This window comes from Mobula birostris, chromosome 1, assembly GCF_030028105.1.
Source record: "Mobula birostris isolate sMobBir1 chromosome 1, sMobBir1.hap1, whole genome shotgun sequence".
Lineage (NCBI taxonomy): Eukaryota > Metazoa > Chordata > Chondrichthyes > Myliobatiformes > Myliobatidae > Mobula > Mobula birostris.
In genome coordinates, this window is record NC_092370.1 from 114,572,697 (window position 1) to 114,591,881 (window position 19,185).

Genomic DNA, 19,185 nt, shown 5'->3' on the forward strand with positions numbered 1-19,185 from the left:
TCTCCCAGCAGCCGGGACCGTCAGGAGTCAGCCATAGGGGAGGCGTCCTGTTATGAGATGCCCCCAACTGCACCAGCTTCTGGGATTTAGATGCCCAAGCTCACTGGAGTATGGATAGCTGATGTGGCCCCTTTAAAGGTTCAGGATGGTTCCACTAATTGGAAATCATGGCTCAAGAATTCAGAATCAGAATCAGGTTTATTATCACCGGCATGTGACGTGAAATTTGTTAACTTAACAGCAGCAGTTCAATGCAATACATAATCTAGCAGAGAGAGATAGAAAAATGGTAATAAAATAAAAAATAATAATAAATAAACAAGTAAATCAATTAGGTAGGTATAGTGAATAGATTTTTAAAAATGTGCAAAAACAGAAATACTGTATATTTTAAAAAGTGAGGTAGCGTCCAAAGCTTCAACGTCCATGTAGGAATTGGATAACAGAGGAGAAGAAACTGTTCTTGAATCGCTGAGTGTGTGCCTTCAGGCTTCTGTAACTTCTATCCAATGGCAACAGTGAGAAAAGGGCATGCCCTGGGTGCTGGAGGTCCTTAATAATGGACGCTGCCTTTCTGAGATACTGCTCCCTAAAGATGCCCTGGGTACTTTGTAGGCTAGTGCCCAAGATGGAGCTGACTAGATTTACAACCTTCTGCAGCTTCTTTCGGTCCTGTGCAGTAGCCCCTCCATACCAGACAGTGATGCAGCCTGTCAGAATGCTCTCCACAGTACAACTATAGAAGCTTTTAAGTGCATTTGTTGACATACCAAATCTCTTCAAACTCCTAATCAAGTGTAGCTGCTGTCATGCCTTCTTAATAACTGCATCAATATGTTGGGACCAGGTTAGATCCTAAGAGATCTTGACACCCAGGAACTTGAAGCTGCTCACTCTCTCCACTTCTGATCCCTCTATGAGGATTGGTATGTGCTCCTTCGTCTTACCCTTCCTGAAGTCTACAATCAGCTCTTTTGTCTTACTTGATAAAGTTTAAGGGAATTGGGGGATTCTCAGATTCCTGTAAATAATAGGTTAAGTACCAACTATGTCTGTGACTGCAGTGTGTTTGAATAATGTCTTACAGCTGCTTCTTTGGAGCAAGATAAGGGTAAAAGTTCGCCCAGATCCACATACGATTCCTCCTGATTCTTCACACCTTTTGGTCTCGACAAAAGGCGGTACCTGATGGAAATTAGACAGGACATTCCTTTCTTAATTAAAATGGCTGGAGTGTCTATCAAACTGATTGTTCTTTTGCCAGTCAGTCAGTCAGTGGGTGCCGTCCCGAATCCGGGGTTGGCGGATATGCACCTCCATCTTCTTTGATCTTGTGATAGCACCGAGTACAGCCTCTCCATCAGTTTGTTCTCGCTGGCCGCCTTGGCACCGCCCTCTACTGCCCCTGCCAAACTTGAGCCCAAGGCCGTGTCGGCCTCCAGCAAGCTCCGCTTCTTTGAGCTCGGCCCTTCCTTAGGTGGAGGCCTTGGGCAGGTCCAGGCACACGGTGCAGCGCCCAAGTTCATCATGTCTCTTCTAACTAGGTGCATAGCGTACGATTCGTAGATACGTGGTGAGGCTTTAATCTCTTCCACGGAAGATGGCTGTTGGCTCACAAGGAGCTCATCCGCCCTTTGTCAGGTCTTGTTTTTTTTTTGGTCCTGCTGGGTGTCCTCACACCTTCCTCACCAGACTAAGTTTGGTAGGGGGAGCCAGCCCAAGTCACCAATCACTCGACCACGGCCCCCTGCCGAATCTCTCTGAGCACCCAGCGCGTGACCGAAAACCGAAAACTTTTTTATATCAATAGTTCATTGACTTGGCTGTTATGCTTATCAAACTGATTGTTCTTTTGTATCGGTGGCCTTATAACTTCTAACAATTTTGACATCAGGCAGTGAACTTGTTGAACCACCGGAGGGATGAGAATGCTTCTCCCCTGATGTCGGGACCAAGTTCACTCGCCGGCTGAGCTAAAAGAAATAAACGGGTGAAAAGATAAGTAACGATCTTTTGTGCTGTGGTTGTTTGGTCTGGCAGTTTTTTAAGTTTAGATACTGACATAAGGAACACCTGAGCTGTGGGTTGATGGCCTTACTACTGATTTTGCCTAGTATTTGTTCTGTGGTCTTCTTGATCCAGTTCGATATTGTGTCCTGCTCCTTGCTTCGGATACTCCAACATTAGGGTTCAAACTGTCCTTGTCAAGGACTCTTGTCACAGCCTTAAACAAGGATACTAATGAACAAAATTAGAGCACATGGAATTGGGGGAAATATACGAGTGTACATTGAGATTTGGCTAACAACTTGAAAGACTGGGAATAAGCAGATCTTTCCCAAGTTAACAACAGGAATTCTGCAGATGCTGGAAATTCAAGCAACACACATCAAAGTTGCTGGTGAACGCAGCAGGCCAGGCAGCATCTGTAGGAAGAGGTGCAGTCGACGTTTCAGGCCCAGACCCTTCATCAGGACTAACTGAAGGAAGAGTGAGTAAGGGATTTGAAAGTTGGAGGGGGAGGGGGAGATCCAAAATGATAGGAGAAGACAGGAGGGGGAGGGATGGAGCCAAGAGCTGGACAGGTGATTGGCAAAAGGGGATACGAGAGGATCATGGGACAGGAGGTCCGGGAAGAAAGACAAGGGGCAGGTTATGATTTCTAGGGTACTGCGAGAATTGGTACAAACACTCAACTATTTGGTCAAAGAGGGAACCAAATGTGAAGATTTCTGATTCTGCTGACATGAAGCTGTGGGAATGTGAGTAATCACAAAGATCCAGAGACTTCAAGGGGATTTAGGTGTGCTGCATAAGAGGAAAACTCCTTTCTGTCTTGCCATTGGACTGAAGATAGCCTGCTTTGATTTTGGTTATGTGATGACTAATGAGGCCAGTGTGGGAACTGCAATCCCTTCCAGAAGTGGGGCTGGTGCTGTCTGAGTGGACAGCAGCAGGCTGAAAGTGATTACAAATCCTTAATACCACTCTAAAAGCTTCTTCTGCACTTCAAGGTGCATAAATCAGTGATTCCCAGCATCAGAAGAAGTGATGCACTTCTTCCAGGTGGCTCTGGGTACATTTGTGACCATTTTCTTTTATTCATCCAGTAATCTCCACCCACCTGTGACAGATCTTGGAAGAGCATGCCTGGTGTTGGATTCTGAACATCACGACCTGCCCAACCAGAACAGACTGAGTTCCGGGATTGAACAACTGATGTTGGGTCACTTATTCCATTACTGAATTTGGAACATGTGGTAGAGACAGCATTAGAGTACCTCCCCAATGCTTTGATTTACCTGTAATTTCAAAAGCATAAAGGGATTTCAGTGGCGGGAGCAGCAGACAGTGAGGAGGTTTCTCGCAGGTTAGCGGGAGCAGCACAGAGAGGAGAAAACTGTAGTACAGAAGGGACAAGCGGAGCAGCCATTGTTGGGAGTGGCCCAGTGTCAGGTTTTGGTTCAAAGGAGGCTTCAGCTCAGAAGAGGAGTTGGCTCTGAGTAAGCTCCCTTTCCTCTTACTGTGTTAGGGGCACTTAGCACAGTTTAAATGGACATTGTGTGTTCTTCATGCATGATGTTGGAGCCCTGGGAGACCCAGAGTCTCCCAGGGAAGTATATCTGCGTGAAGTGTATCCAGCTGCTGCTCCTCGAAGACCATGTTAGGGATCTACAGCAGCAGCTGGATGACCTTTGGCTTGTACAGGAGAGTGAGGAGATCATTGATCAGAGTTACAGGGAAGTAGTCACACCGAAGTTGCAGGAGGCGGGTAGTTAGGTGACTGCCAGGAGAAGAAATGGGAAGGCAAACAGACAGTTAGCACCCTAACACTGGCCATTCCCCTCAATATGAGTATACTGTTACGGGGGACGACCTCCCAAAGGAATGCTATGGAGACCAAGTTACTGGAACTGAGCATGGGTCTGTGATGCAGAAGGGAAAGAGGGAAAAGAGGGGAGTGATAGTGAAGGGGGACTTGATAGTCAGAGGAACAGGCAGGAGATTCTGTGGATGTGCATGGGACTCCCGAATGGTATGTTTGGACGGTGGCACAGATGCAGTAGAAGCATACCTGTGCAGGTCTGGAGCGGAGCTTGAAAAAGCAGACGATTTTCAGCCAGAGTCTTTGATTAGACAGCCCCGCAGGTGCAGTAGAAGTATTCCCGCGCAGGTCCAGGGCGGAGCTTGTAAAACCCAGTCTCCATAAAAGAGAGGTACTGTCTAGCAGGGCAGTCATTGTCAGAGTGGTCTGAGACAGCGTGGTAAGGCTTTGGCTCAACAGGCTTCGACGAGATAAGTAGGCAAGTTCATCCTTCATTTCCATGAGACCTCCAGCCTCTCTGATGGCCACATCTGCAACAGGTGCATTGAGATGCAGCTCCTTAAAGAGAGTGTTAGGGAACTGGAGCTGCAGCTTGATGACCTTGAGATTATTAGAGAAAATGAGGAGGTGATAGACAAGAGCTACAAGGAGCTAATGCATGGGTGTCTGTTAAGGGAGGGAAGGGGAAAAGTCAGATAGTGGAGAGCACCCTTGTGACTGTCCCCCTAAATAATAAGTACTCCATTTTGAGTACTGGGGTGGGGTGACAACCTACCTGGGGGAAGTAACAGCAGCCATGCCTCTGGCACTGAGTCTGGCCCTGTTGTTCTGAAGGGCAGGAAATTTAAGAGGATGGTAGCAGTAATAGGAGACTCTGTAGTCAGGGAGACAGATAGATGATTCTGTGGACACAAAAAGGAAACACGAATGGTAGTTTGCACCCAGGTGCCAGGGTCCGTGATGTTTCTGAACACGTCCACAATATCCTGAAAAGGGAGGGTGAGCAGCCATAAGTCATATACATTGGTACCAACGACATGGGCAGAGAAAGCAAGCAGGTCCTGAAAACAGAGTACAGGGAGTTAGGAAGGAAGTTGAGAAGCAGGACCTCAAGAGTAGTAATCTCGGGATTGCTGCCTGTGTCACACGACAGTGAGAATAGGAATAGAATGAGGTGGCAAATAAATGTGTGGCTGAAGAATTGCAGCAGGGGTCAGGGATTCAGATTCTGGATCATTGGGACCTCTTCTGGAGTAGGTGACACCTCTGCTAAAGCTTGCATTTGAATCTGAAGGGTACCAATATCTTTGCAAGCAGGTTTACTAGAGCTGTTGGGAGTGGTTTAAACTAATATGGTAGGGGGATGGGAACCAGGATGATAGAGCTGAGGATGAGCCAGCAGGTTTACAAGTAGATCGTGGATGTAAGGAAGGACAAGCCAATGACTGGGTACAAATGCAAACAGTGCAAAGAATTAAATTATACCACAGTGGCAAAATTCAAAAGGGTGAAAATGCAGGACTGGAGGTGCTGTATTTAAATCCACATAGTATTTGGAATAAGGTGGATGAACTTGTCGCACAATTAAGAGATTGGTCAGTATGACGTTGTGGGTATCACTGAGTCATGGCTGAAAGAAGGTCATAGTTGGGAGCTTAATATCAAAGGATATACCTTGTACTAAAAGGATAGGCAGGAAGACAAAGGCAATGGTGTCGCTCTGTTGGTAGGCAATGGAATTACATCTTCAGAAAGAGGTGACATAGGGTCGAAGAAATGTTGAATCTTTCTGAGTGGAGTTAAGAAATTGCAAGGGTTAAAGAAAAACTATTATGGGAATCACATATATAGGCCTCCAAATAGCAGTCAAGATGCAGGGTTGAGTTTGCAAAGGGAGCTGGAAACGGCATGTAATAAGGGTAATGTCACAATTGTAATGGAGGACTTCAATATGCAAAGGGATTGGGAAAATCAGATTGGTGTCGGATCACAAGAGAGTGAATCTGTTGAGTGCCTATGAGATGGCTTTTCAGAGCAGCTTGTGCTTGTGCCAACTTGGGGAAAGGCTATCTTAGATTGGGTGTTGTGTAATAACCCAGATTTTATTAGGGAGCTTAAGGTAAAGGAATCCCTGGAACTGCAATTTGAGAGGGAGAAGCATAAGTCACAAGTATCAGTATTACAGTAGAATAAAGAGAATTACAGAGGAATGAGAGAGGAGCTCGCCAGGGTGGATTGGAGGGGGATACTGGCATCATGACAGCAGAGCAGAGATGGCTGAAGTTTCTGGGAATAGTTCACAAGACGCAGGATAGATATGTCCCATGGAAGTAGTTCTCAAATGTCAGGGATAGGCAACCGTGGCTGACAGGAAAGTTAAGGACTTTAAGAATTCTAGCATGGTTCTGGAGGACTGGAAAATTACAAATGTTACCTTCTCTTTAAGAAGGGAGGAAGGCAAAAGAAATTGCAGGCTATTTAGCTGTACCTCAGTGGTTGGGAAAGTGTTGGAGTCCAATATTAAGGATGAGGTTTTGGGATACTTGGAAACTAATGATAAAATAAGTCAAATTTAACATGCTTTCTGTGAAGGGAAATCTTGTCTTTGACAAATCTGTTGAGTTCTTTGAGGAAGTAACAAGCATCGTGGACAAAGGAGAAGCAGTAGATGTCATTTACTTGAAATTTCAGAAGGCATTTGATAAGGTGCCACACGAGGCTGCTGAACAAGATAAAATCCCATGGCAGTATAGGAAAGATACTGGCATGGATAGAGGAATGGCTGACACGGAGGAGGCAGCGAGCAAGAATAAAGGGGATCTTTTCTGGTTGGCTGCCGGTGACTAGTGGTGTTCCTCAGGCATCAGTACTGGGACCGCTACTTTTCATATTGGTTGTCAGTGATTTGGATAATGGAATTGATGGCTTTGTGATAAAGTTTGTGGATGATACCAAGATAGGTGGAGGGGTAGGCAGTGCTGAGGAAGCAATGCGATTGTAGCAGGACTTGGACAAATTGGAAGAATGGGCAAAAAAAGGGGCAGATGGAATACAGTGTTGGGAAATGTACGATGATGCATTTTGATAAAAGGAACAATAGTGCAGACTATTATCTAAATGGAGAGAAATTCAAACATCAGAGGTACAAAGGGACTTGGGAGTCATTGTGCAAGATTCCCAGAAGGTTAATTTACAGGTTCACTCTGTGGTAAAGAAGGCAAATGCAATGTTGGCATTCATTTCAAGGGGAATACAATATAAAACAAAGAGATAATGCTGAGGCGTTATAAGACACTAGTTGGGCTGCACTTGGCGTATCGTAAACAGTTTTGGGGCCTATATCCCAGAAAGGATGTGTTGTCATTGGAGAGTCCAGAGGAGTTTCCCGAGGATGATTCTGGGAATGAAGGGGTTAACATATGAGGAGTGTTTGGCAGATTTAGGCCTGTATTCACTGTAATTTTAAAGAATGTGGGGGGGGGGTGTTGGATCTTATTGAAACCTGTTGAAAGGACTAGATAAGGTGGATGTGGAGACGATGTTTCCTGTTGTGCGGGTGTTCAGAACTAGAGGGCACAGCCCCGAAATTGAGGGACGACCCTTCAGAACAGAGGTAAGGAGGACTTTTTTTCTTCTTTTTGGAGCCAGAGTAGTAAACCTGTGGAATGCTCTGTCAGACAGCTGTGGAGGCCAAGAACGTGGTTATGTTTAAAGCGATAATTGATTGATGCCCTGACCAATCAGGAAACTATGTTATGGTGAGAAGGCAGGTGTGTGGGGTTGAGGAGGATCCAGGACCAGCCATGACAGAATGGCGGTGCAGACTCAGTGGACTCAATTCTGCTCCTATGTCTCCAAGGGACCAGGGTCAATGATGTCTTGCATCACATCTTCAGCATTTTGGAGAGGGAAGGAGAGCACCCAGATGTCTTGGTACATATTGGTACCAATGACATAGGAAGGAAAAGCAATGAGGTCTTGGAAGATAGAATTTGGAGAGCTACTCAGAAAGCTGAGAAGCAGGACCTCCAGTGAGGTTATTTCTGGACTGCTACTTGTACCAAGTGCCAGTGAGGGTAGAAACAGGATGATTTGGCAGATCAATACATGGCTGAGAAGCCGGTGCAGGGGGCATGGCTTCAGGTTCTTGGATCACTGGGATCTCTTCTGGAGAAGGTATGACTTATACAAAAGGGACGGGTTGCATCTGAACCTGAGGCGTGACCAATATTCTGGCAGGCAGGTTTGTTAGAGCTGTTACAGAGGGTTTAACCTAATTTGGCAGGGGGCTGGGAACTGGAGTGAAGGGACCTGGGTCAGGACGGATGGTTTAAAAAAACAAAGATAGTGTACAGTCAGACTGTCAGGAAGGGAAGGCAGATGATAAGGCAAAATTGCAGCTAGCAGGGCGAGTTTCAGTGCATTAGGGATGCAGAAGTGTTGTATCTCAATGCACAGAGTATAAGAAATAATGTGCATAGTCTTGTGGAACTTTTACAAACTGTTGGGTACGATGTTGTGGCCATCACTGAATTGTGTCTGAAGGATGGATGTAATGGGGAGCTGAATATGCAAGGTTACACATTGTATTGGAGGGATAGGAAGAGGGGGTGACATGGCTGTGCTGGTAAAAAATGGTATCAAATCATTGGAAAGTTGTGACATGGGATTGGAAGATGTTGAATCCCTGTGGGTTGAGTTAAGAAACTGCAGGGGTACCTGATGGCAGTTATAAACAGGCCTCCAAACAGTAACTGGGAGGTGGACTACAGATTACCACAGTAAATAGAAAAGGCGAGTCAAAAGAGCAATGTTATGATTGTCATGGGAGATTTTAAAATGCAGGTCGATTGGGAGAATCAGGTTGGTAGTGGATCTCAAGAGTGAATTTGTTGAATGCCCATGAGATGGCTCTTTAGAGCAGTTGTCTTTGAGCCTACTATTAGCTATACTGGATTGGGTGTTATGTAAAGAACCAGAGGTGATTGGGGAGCTTAAGATAAAGGAACCCTAAGAAGACATTGATCAAGATAGGATTGAGCTCAATTTGAAATTTGATAGGAAGAAAGTAAAGTCTGACATAGCAGTTTTTCAGTGGAGTAAAGGAAAATACAGTGGTATGATAGAGGAGTTGGCCAAAGTAAATTGGAAGGAGATTTTGTATCCCAAAAACAAAGAAGTACTCAAATGGCAAAATAGTACAACTGTGGCTGACAAGGGAAGTCATAGCTAATGTAAAAGTGAAAGAGAGTATATATCAAAGCAAAAATTAGTGGGAAGACAGAGGATTGGGAAGCTTTTAAAACTCTACAGAGAGCAACTAGAAGAATCATTAGCAGGGAAAAGATGAAATACGAAAGCAAGCTAGTAAACAATATCAAGGTGGGTAAAGGAAGCTTTTTCAAGTATGTGTATATGTGTATGGAAGACACTAGCAGTGTGCCAGATGTTGTAGGATGTGAGGGAAGAGAAGTGAATGCAGTTACCATTACAAGTTAGAAGGCGCTCAAAAAGCTGAAAGACCTAAAGGCACAAAAGTCACCTGGACCAGATGAACTGCACCCTGGGGCTCTGAAAGAGGCAGCAATAGAGATTGTGGAGGCATTAGTAATGATATTTCAAGAATAATTGGACTCAGACATGGTTCTGGAGGACTGGAAAATTGCAAATCTCACTCTACTCTATGAAAGGAGGGAGGCAGCAAAAAGGAAATTATAGACCAGTTAGCCTTGCATCAGTGGTTGGGAAGGAGTTAATTGTTAAGGATGAGGTTATGGAGTACTTGGTGACATGGGACAAGATAGGACAAAGTTATCATGGTTTCCTTGAGGGAAAATCTTGTCTGACGAACCTGTTGGAAGTCTTTGAGGAGATTACAAGTAGGACAGATAAAGGGGATGCAGTGATATTGTATATTTGGATTTTCAGAAGGCCTTTGACAAGGTCCCACACGTGCGGTAGCTTATAAAGCCCATGAAATTACAGGAAAGTTACTAGCATGATTAGAGCATTAGCTGATTGGTAGGAGGCAGCGAGTGTGAATAAAAGGATCTTTTTTTGATTGACTGCCAGTGACTAGTGGTGTTCGCAGGGGTGGGTGTTGGACTGCTTTTTATGCTGTATATCGATGATTTAGATGATGGAATAGATGGCTTTGTTGCTAAGTTTGCAGAGGATATGAAGATTGATAGAGCAGCAGGTAGTTTTGAGCAAACAAGATGGCTGCAGAAGACTTGGACAGGAGAAAGTGGCAAATGAAGTACAATGTTGGAAAATGCATGTTCATGCATTTTGGTAGTAGAGATAAATGTACAGACTATTTTCTAAACGGCAAGAAAATCCAAAAATCTGAGATGCAAAGGGACCTGGGAGTTCTTGTGCAGAACACCCTGAAGGTTAACTTGCAGGTTGAATCAGTGTTGAGGAGGCAAATGCAATGTTAGCATTCATTTCAAGAGGTCTAGACTACAATAGCAGGAATGGGATGCCGAGGCTTTATAAGGCACTGGTGAGGCTTCACCTTGAGTCTCTTGAGTATTGTGAACAGTTTTGGGCTTCCTATCTAAGAAAAGATGTGCTGGCATTGGAGAGGTTTTAGAGGAGGGTCACAAAGATGATTCTGGGAATGAAAGGGTTATCATACGAGAAACATTTGATGGCTCTGGGCCTGTATTCACTGAAATTTAGAAGGATGGGGAGTGGGGAGCATCTCATTGAAACTTTTTGAATGTTGAAAGGCCTAGACAGAAGATGTGGAAAGGATGTTTCCCATGGTGGGGGAGTTTAGGACAAGAGGGCACAGCCTCAGGATAGAGGGGCGTCCATTTAAAACACAGATGCGGAGAGATTTGTCTAGTCAGAGGGTGGTGAATTTGTTAGCACAGGCAGCTGTGGAGGCCAGGTTGTTGGGTGTACTTGAGGCAGAGATTGGGTTTTTGATTGGCCATTGCATCAAAGGTTAAGGAGAGAAGGGGTGAGGAGGGGAAATAAAAGAATCAACTATGACTGAATGGGCCAAATGGGCTAATTCTGCCCCTATATCTTATGATCACTGCCGCTACGTACTGTACACCATGAGTTTTGGGCTAGCTCTGAGGTACTGATCTTCAAATCCCCCTTTTTTTTTCCAATGATCTAAAAGCAGTGGAGGTGCATTGCATGCAACAGTGGATTTAATTATAGGTATCTACAGTTTCATGGAGGAACTAATTGTGATTCAAGGGGAAAAGAATGAGAGTAAAGTGGTAATCACAGAGCAATGGAAGAGAACATGGAAAAATGTGAGGCTTTCTACTTCAGCATAGCAATACAGACTGTTAGTTGGTGAATGATGGGAAATGGTGATGTTAAGTGGAACTTGGGTTTCTAATACAAATGTCACTGAAAACTAGCATGAAAATGCAGCAGGTACTTAGGAGGGACAATGCCATGTTGCCCTTTAATACAATAAAGCATACCAGAGTATAAGAGTACAGTTTTCCTTGGGTGTACAAGTAACCAAGGTTGCATTGAACGTAGCCATTTTATCTACTGTCGATTCTTTTTTTCCTAAACCTTGGATCATTGAAATTCTCAGGCACCCTGGTGAAAACGGACTTCTGGAGCCTTATAGAACTTTGGTTTCCTTGCTGAATAATGATATACTTTGCTAGAGAATCTGTCCTGTTCCCTGGTATCATGGGTCTTTTATTTGAGAGAGAGATTGAACAGGCTAGGTCTCTATTTAGAATTTAACAACAATCAGTGACCTTATGGAAACAAATATCCTAAAGTGCTTGACAGAGTATGCAAACTGTGGATGCTTCCCCGGCTAAGGCTTCCAAATGCAGAAAGTGGTCATAGTCTCAAAATAAAGGGTAATTCAGTTAGGGCTGAAATTGTAAGTTTCTTCACAGATCCCACAACTTGTGGACTCGTTTTCAAGGACTCTTCAATTACATTCACAATATTTATTATTATTGCTTTGTTCTTTTATTTGCACAGCTTGTCTCTTGCACATTGGTTGTTTGTCCATCTTTGTTGTGTGTTTCTGTTACATTTCTCTGTATTTACTGTGAATGGCTGCAAGGAAATGAATCTCGTCGAATATCGTGACATATACTGTATGAACTTTGATAAGTTTACTTTGAAATTTGAACTCAAAGTGCAGTAAACCTCTGAAGTTCCCCATCTTAGAATCCCATTCATTGAGTTCCTTCCATATAGAAATTGATGGATTTCGGATAACAATGGAACATAGTAATTTGTTGTGGCAGGAAAATGATGTTAAGGGGAGGCAGACTTGAGGAAGAATATTTTTTTTCATACAAGAGATTTAAATCAGGAACACAAAGTGTAAACAGGGTGGTGGGACACTCTGTGGCATGGAAATCTAAGGAGAAGTGATGGAAAATGGGATTAGTATGAGCAGGTATCTAATGGTCAGTTTGATCACAGTACACCAAGGAACCAGCTTTTGTACCTGTGAACAACTCTTTTCACTGGAAAACCAATAAGTTCTGGCAGACCAAAGTGCATCTTTTGCTGAATTGATCATCTTCAAGCAGTAGTGATGGAACAGACCACAGCTCTGTGTTATGTAGCCACTCAAATGAACCTTAACACACTTCTGTATATCCTTCCTAACCACCTTGGCATACACGGAAGAATCAGGGTGACAGTCTTACCCCATGACATATTCAAGGGCTGCTGTGTTGGTACAGAATCTCGGGTTCTGTGTAAAGGTCCTGACGAGGGCTCAGTTCACCATCAGCCAAGCAATATCTAACAGGATCCTGCTGAGTGGAGTGTTTCTTGCCAATGTGGCCAGCTCTAGTCTTCACAGTGCTAGGGACAGAGAAAGCATTGAGTTGCAAGAAAAAGTTTGTGAACCCTTTGCAATTACCTGGTTTTCTGCAATAATTACTCATAATGTGGTCTTATCTTCACCTGTCCCAATAATAGACTAACACAATCTTCCTGAACTAATGACACACACAATTGTACTTCTCATTGATACTGAATGCACCATTTAAACAATCTCAGTCTAGGTCCAAAAAAAGGTATGTCAACTTCTGGGGTAATGCCTTCCACAAAAGATACTTGGGGCCAGGTATTCCAATCAAGGAGATGAGATTGGAGGTCCCCAATCTTCTAAAGTCCTCTGAAAACAACTTTCAGAGGACCTTAGAAGAATTGTACAGATGCAAGAAGCTGGAAAAGGCTATAAAAACTTTCCAAAGACTTTTCATCAGTCTATAGCAAGAAAGACTGTCTACAAATGGAGGAAGTTCAGTATCATTGCTACTCTCCCTAGGAGTGGGCATCCTGCAAAGAGCACAATGTGCAATGATGAAAGAGGTGAAAAAGAACCTAAGGGTAAGATTAAAAGACCTGCAGAAATCTCTATAACTTGCTAAAGTCTCTGGTCATGTGTCTTCTGTATGTAAAACACTGAACAAGAATGGTGTTCATGGAAGGACACCATAGAGGAAACCACTGCTCTCCAAAAACAAACACTGCTGCACATCTCAGATTTGCAAAAGACCACCTGGGTGTTCCACAGTGCTTCTGGGACAATGTTTAGTGGACAGATGAGACAAAAGTTTAACTTCTTGGCAGAAATATTTGCAGGAGAAAGGGCTCTGCACACGAACAGCAAAATCACATCCCAACTGTGAAGCATGGTAAAGAAGCATCAACGTTTGGGGCTGCTTTGCTGCCTTGGGCTTGGACAGCTTGCAATTGTTGAGACAACAATGGATTAAAAATCATATCGAGACATTTTACAGGAGAACGTCAGGGTGGTGGTCCGTCACCTGAAGCTTAATAGAAGTTGGATGATGCAACAAAACAATGATCTGAAACATGAGTAAATCAACAGTAGAATAGCTTAAAAAAGAAGAAAATGCATGTTCTGTAATGGCCAAGTCAGAGTCCAGACCTTAATCTAATTGAGATACTGAGGCATGACTTGAAAAGGGCTGTTCATGCAAGGTATCCCTGAAACAGTTTGGTCTGGAGGAATGGTCTAAACTTCTTCCCCGCTGTTGAGCAAGTCTGATCAGCAGCCACAGGAAACATTTGATGGAGGTTATTGCTGCTAAAGGAGGTTCTACCAGTTATTAAATACAAGGGTTCACATACTTTTCCAGTCTGGACTATGAATGATGAAACAATGTATTCAATAAAGAGCTGAAAAGTACAATTGCTTGTTATTAGTTTAAGCAGATTGTGCTTGTCTATTATTGTGACATACATGAAGATAAGGCCACATTTTATGAGTAATTATTGGAGAAGACCAGGTAATTGTAAAGGGTTCACAAACTTTTTCTTGTAACATGCTCAGTGCCATCTGGTCTCTATATCTATGGGTCCACTTACAGTCCAGGCAGACATGCACAAAGGTATCTATGGGGGGAGGGGGGGAGGGGGGGAGGGGGGGGAGGGGGGGAGGGGGGGAAAGGACCGCTGGATACGCCTTCTTCTTTCCCCCCTCCCCCCCCACCTTCTTTCCACGCTTGGTCACAGATCTCTGGGAACACCGTTGAGTTTTGTTCTAACTCACTCTCTCACCTTAAAGTAGGCAAACTGGAGAAACTTGTAGACTTCGCGCTTCTCGAACTCCTCCAGCGTCTCCCGGCTGGGCTGGGACTGGCGAAAGGCGGGCAGTCCTTGCTTGCATCTCCTCAGGCACTGGGCTCGGCTCATGATGTTGCTGAAGAGATGCAGCTCGGTGAAGCGGCCGAAGTGGGAGGGTTCTTGGGATCGCACCGTGCTGCAGTTGAGGTTGCAAAAAGCCTCACTGTCTCGAAGCAAGCGGTGGAGTCTCAGGCTCATCTCCAGGAACTCCACGCACTCCTGCCAGTTCTCTGCCGTGTACTGATCCAGTGCGTGTCGATAAGCCGATTCCAGCGGCATCAGTTCGTCCCGCGGGAAGCTGCGAAAACTATACTTCTCATACTGGGCGAGCCCCGCGCCACAGCACACCAGGAGCAGGGTAAAAATAGCGTCCGGCCGCATCCCGTCTGAACCCGCCTTGCCGCTCAATCACTGCTCGACGGCCGCTGTATCCCCGCTTGATCCCTGATCCGCTCTACCAGCGCCACTGGGCCCCTACTGGATCTCCACTTTGCCGATGGATCCCTATTCTAGTTTTGGTGGATGTCCGCTCTAGTCGGACTGGATTCCCTCTAGCACTACAAGATTTCCGCTCCACCACTCAGTTCTCGCTCTAATTCCTCTGTATCCCTCTTCAGCCACTAGATCTCTGTCTCGTTGCACTGGACCCCCCTCTGCCAATTGATCCCCCTTGCACGAATGGATCTCCGGGGTAACCCCACTCCGCCGGCCGACGGCTGATCTCTTTGCTCCTCTGGGATTCTATCCCGACAACCACGCGGGATAATTGACATCCCGATCACCAATCAGCTGCACCTATCCATCACTTTGGATCGGCTGTGTCCAATGTGAAGTCGCGGGCGGGGTTACAATAGTCTTGCCCCGGATGGCTCCGCTTTGCAGCCCACGTCGTCAATCTCGGTCGTGTCGGGCCGGGTCGATGATGGGTGGCGGGATAGAATTGACACTGGTGGTCGCGTTACTGCTCGGGGTAGCGGGAAAGGCGCCCCCGGTGCCGGTGGATGATGTGGTGGTGGAGAAGCGGTTCGAACCACGGGAGTGCTTACGGGCGGTGCAGCCAGGGGATTTCGTCCGCTACCATTACCTGGGAACCCTGGCCGGGGGAAAGGGTTTCGACTCCAGGTACCGCCTTCACACCCGCCCGGGCTGGGAGAACCGTGTCTGCTAATCCTGGGATCGTGGTGGGTTGTGGTGGTGGGAGGTGTCCCAGTCTGATGATCCAGAGATCGAAAAGGGATATCGGTCCCGCGCCTTTTACTCCAGTGATGGGTGTGGGGGGTGGGATTAACTGATGATTCTGGAGTTCAAGGCGCCCGGAGATTGTTACGATACCTGGGTGATCCTTGGTCCAGGAGATACTGAGGGAGAGGAGATGCCAGGTCTGCTGGTCTGGAGATCGGGGTATCTCGCGTGGTGGTCCAGGGTTTGGAGATCTCGGGACAGCTAAGGTCATCGGAGTTGTTGATCCTGGGACCGGGAAAATACGAGATTGGATAGGGCGAGATTCCACAGATTGTGTACCCAATTTTGGCGGTCGCGGGACCCGGGAGACCATTGAGATCGGGGTGGGGGGGGGGGCGGTGAGTGGATTCCGGGGTCGTGGAGATCCGGCTGAAGGGAACCCTGGGTTGCGCAGATCCCAGAGGTGAGGAGATCCGGGGCAAAAGCCTTACAAAACCCTGTCTCCTTCCTGAAGAACGGTGATGTGGATTTGAAGGTAGCGGTTAATTGAGCCGTGTCCACGCGGCAGCTTTCAGTTATTAGGGGGCGGGAACAGAATTTGACTCTGTGGGGAGCTGCTTGGGTTGTAGTTGAATTATGTTCTCCAGTTTTGCAAATTTCGTCCTGTTTACATCTCCCTTGACTTGAGGGCAACATTTGACGGTGGGATTCAGTATTCCTGAAGTCAATGGGTATCGAAGGGAAAACGCCCCGTGGTTGGAGTCGTCTTACACAAAGGAAAGTAGTTGTGGTTGTTCAGTTAGTCATTCCAGCCTCGGGGCATCCACAGGAGATCCTTGGGACAGTGTCAACCATCTTTGCTTCATTAATAAGCTTCCTTGCTTAGTTGTCCATATTCCATACAACATACTGTAACAGTCTCAACTTTCCCAAACCTTCACTCATTTTGCTCTAACCCTTTCTCTCACTTTTCACATTCTGCCTTTCTGTGATCCTCTCAGCACCCTCCCAGACTGGAGACAATTTATGCATATAATTGAATTAATGACCTGCAGTTGTGGAAGAAAACTGCATCACCGGATGGTCACAGGGAGAACATCGAGCAGTATGGCACAGGAACAAGCCCTTCAGTCTGCAATGTTGTGCCAAACTAATTAAATTGGTCACCAAATGCTCAACTAACCTAATCTTCAGGGAGCAGTGTCTCAGAAAGGCAGTGTCCATTATTAAGGACCTCCAGCACCCAGGGCATGCCTTTTTCTCACTGTTACCATCAGGTAGGAGGTACAGAAGCCTGAAGGCACACACTCAGCGATTCAGGAACAGCTTCTTCCCCGCTGCCATCCAATTCCTAAATGGACATTGAACCCTTGGACACCACCTCACTTTTTTTAATATATAGTGTTTCTGTTTTTTGCACGATTTTTAATATCAATATACATATACTGTATAAAGTATACTGAATAAGATTTACTTATTATTTTAGTTTTTCATCTATATTATGTATTGCATTATGTATTGCTGCTGCTAAATTAACAAATTTCACGTCACATGCTGGTGATAAAAAACCTGATTCTGATTCCTTTCTGCCAACACAATGTCGATATCCTTCCATTTCCTGCACATTCATAAAAATCGCTGGTGAACGCAGCTGCAATTTTTATGTGTGTTGCTTGAAATTCTAGCATTTGCAGATTTCCTCACGTCCTGCACATTCATGTGCCTTTCTAAGGGGTCCCTTGAATATCACTATCATTTTTGCCTCCATCACCACTCCTGGCAGAGCATTCCAAGCACCCATACATCTCCTTTGAACTTACCCCCTCTCACCTTAAATGAATGGCTTTTAGTATTGGACATTTCAGCTCCGGGAAAAAGATATTGGTATTCTATACATGTTACTCGTAATCTTATAAACCTCTATCAGATCCACTCAACTTTTGCCACGCCAGAGAAATCAACCCAAGAAGTTTGACTAACCTACCCTTAGAGCACATGCCCTTTAATCCAGGGAGCATCCTGATAAAAACCTCTTCTGCACTCTCACCAAACCCTCCACATCCTTCCAGTAATGATACAATCAGAAATGAATGCAATGCTCCAACTTCAGCCTAACTAGAGTTTTAGAAAGGTGTAACATTGTGTCCCGACACTTGAGCTCAGTTCCTTAAACAATGCCTTGTGCCTTCTTTACCACCCCATTAACCTGTGCAGCCACTTCAATGCTTTAAGGCTTAGAGCCCAACATCCCTTTGAACATCAACACTGTTAAAGGTCCTATCGATATAAGTGTAGTGTCTCTGTACCTTTGACATCTTAAAGTGCAGCTCTTCACATTTGGCCAAGATAAGCTCCATGTGCCATTTTTTTTGCCATATACACAGTTGCAAGAAAAAGTTTGTGGACCCTTTGCCAGTCTTTCTCTTCCAGTTATGATCGGGGTTTCACTCACAATGTGGGCAAAGGCGGACTGATTGCCGGGATGGACAAAGCTCTCATCGAGATGTATGTAAATGAAAGGTGCTTCATCAAAGTGCCGCCTGACTTGGCCTATGGCAGTGAAGGACTGCGTAATTATCTCATTCTTGAACCCCAGGTGGTTACTTTTGCATCCTAATTGACCGTTTTCCCCACTCCCACCACAGTAAACACTCTCTCCACATCCACCCCAGTCAGGTCCTCAGCATTTGACAGGCTCCAATGAGATTTCTCCCTCATTCCTCCCCATACTCCATGGTTTAAGTATCTCAGAAGCTGCAGATCTCTTGGGATTTTTACACACAACAGTCTCTAGAGTTAACAGAGAATGATGCAAAAAATAAAAAAAGTGAGCGGCAGTTCTGTGGGAGAATGGCCAAACTGGTTGAAGCTGACAGGAAGGAGACAGTAAATCAAATAACATCGCATTAGAACAGTGGTGTGCAAAAGAGAATTCTACCCTCTTCCCACCCTGTCACTTGTAATAATTATATTCCTTCTCTCATTTGCTCAGATGGTTCCACAATTGAACCTAATAAAGTGGCCACTGAGTTTATAATAAATAGCAGAAATGCCAGTATGGATCCCTGTGGAACACTATTAGTCACAGACTTCCAGCCAGAATAAGTCCCATCACACACTATCCTCTGCCTTCTATGGACAAGCCAGTTCTGAATTCAACCAGCTAAGTCACCGTGGATTCGATGATCTTACCATTAAATTAAAGCATTTTTTATATGACACATACAAAATGATTGAGGAACTCAGCAAATCAGGCAGCATCTGTGGAGTGAAATAACCAGTCAACGTTTGGGCTGAGATCCTTATCAGGACTGGAAAGGAAGGGGGCAGAAACCAAAATAAGAAGATGGGGGGTGGGGGAGAGGAAAGAGTACAAGCTGGCAGGTGATAGGTGAAACCAGGTCGTGGGGAGGAGGTGGGTGGTTGGAGGAGAGGGGATGAAGTAAGAAGCTGGGAGGTGATAGGTGGAAGAAGTAAAGAAGATGAAATCTGATAGGAGAGGAGAGTGAAGGAGGGGCAGCGGGGGGTGGGGGTGATGTGCAAGTGAGGAGAGAAGG

General features: G+C 45.2%; 2 protein-coding genes across 2 annotated transcripts in view; one reads left to right on the forward strand and one right to left on the reverse strand.

Moving 5' to 3' along the window:
• The window catches only part of crtap (cartilage associated protein), a 41,618-nt gene extending 26,438 nt beyond the window's left edge, over positions 1–15,180 (reverse strand). Inside the window, exon 1 of the mRNA XM_072260571.1 lies at positions 14,381–15,180. Coding sequence (XP_072116672.1) covers positions 14,381–14,827 — 447 coding nt within the window. The 5' untranslated portion in view covers positions 14,828–15,180. The remainder of the gene's footprint in view (positions 1–14,380) is intronic.
• Positions 15,181–15,311: 131 nt separating this feature from the next.
• Positions 15,312–19,185, forward strand: part of fkbp9 (FKBP prolyl isomerase 9) — a 28,519-nt gene continuing 24,645 nt past the window's right edge. The window contains exon 1 of the mRNA XM_072260557.1: positions 15,312–15,568. Coding sequence (XP_072116658.1) covers positions 15,312–15,568 — 257 coding nt within the window. The remainder of the gene's footprint in view (positions 15,569–19,185) is intronic.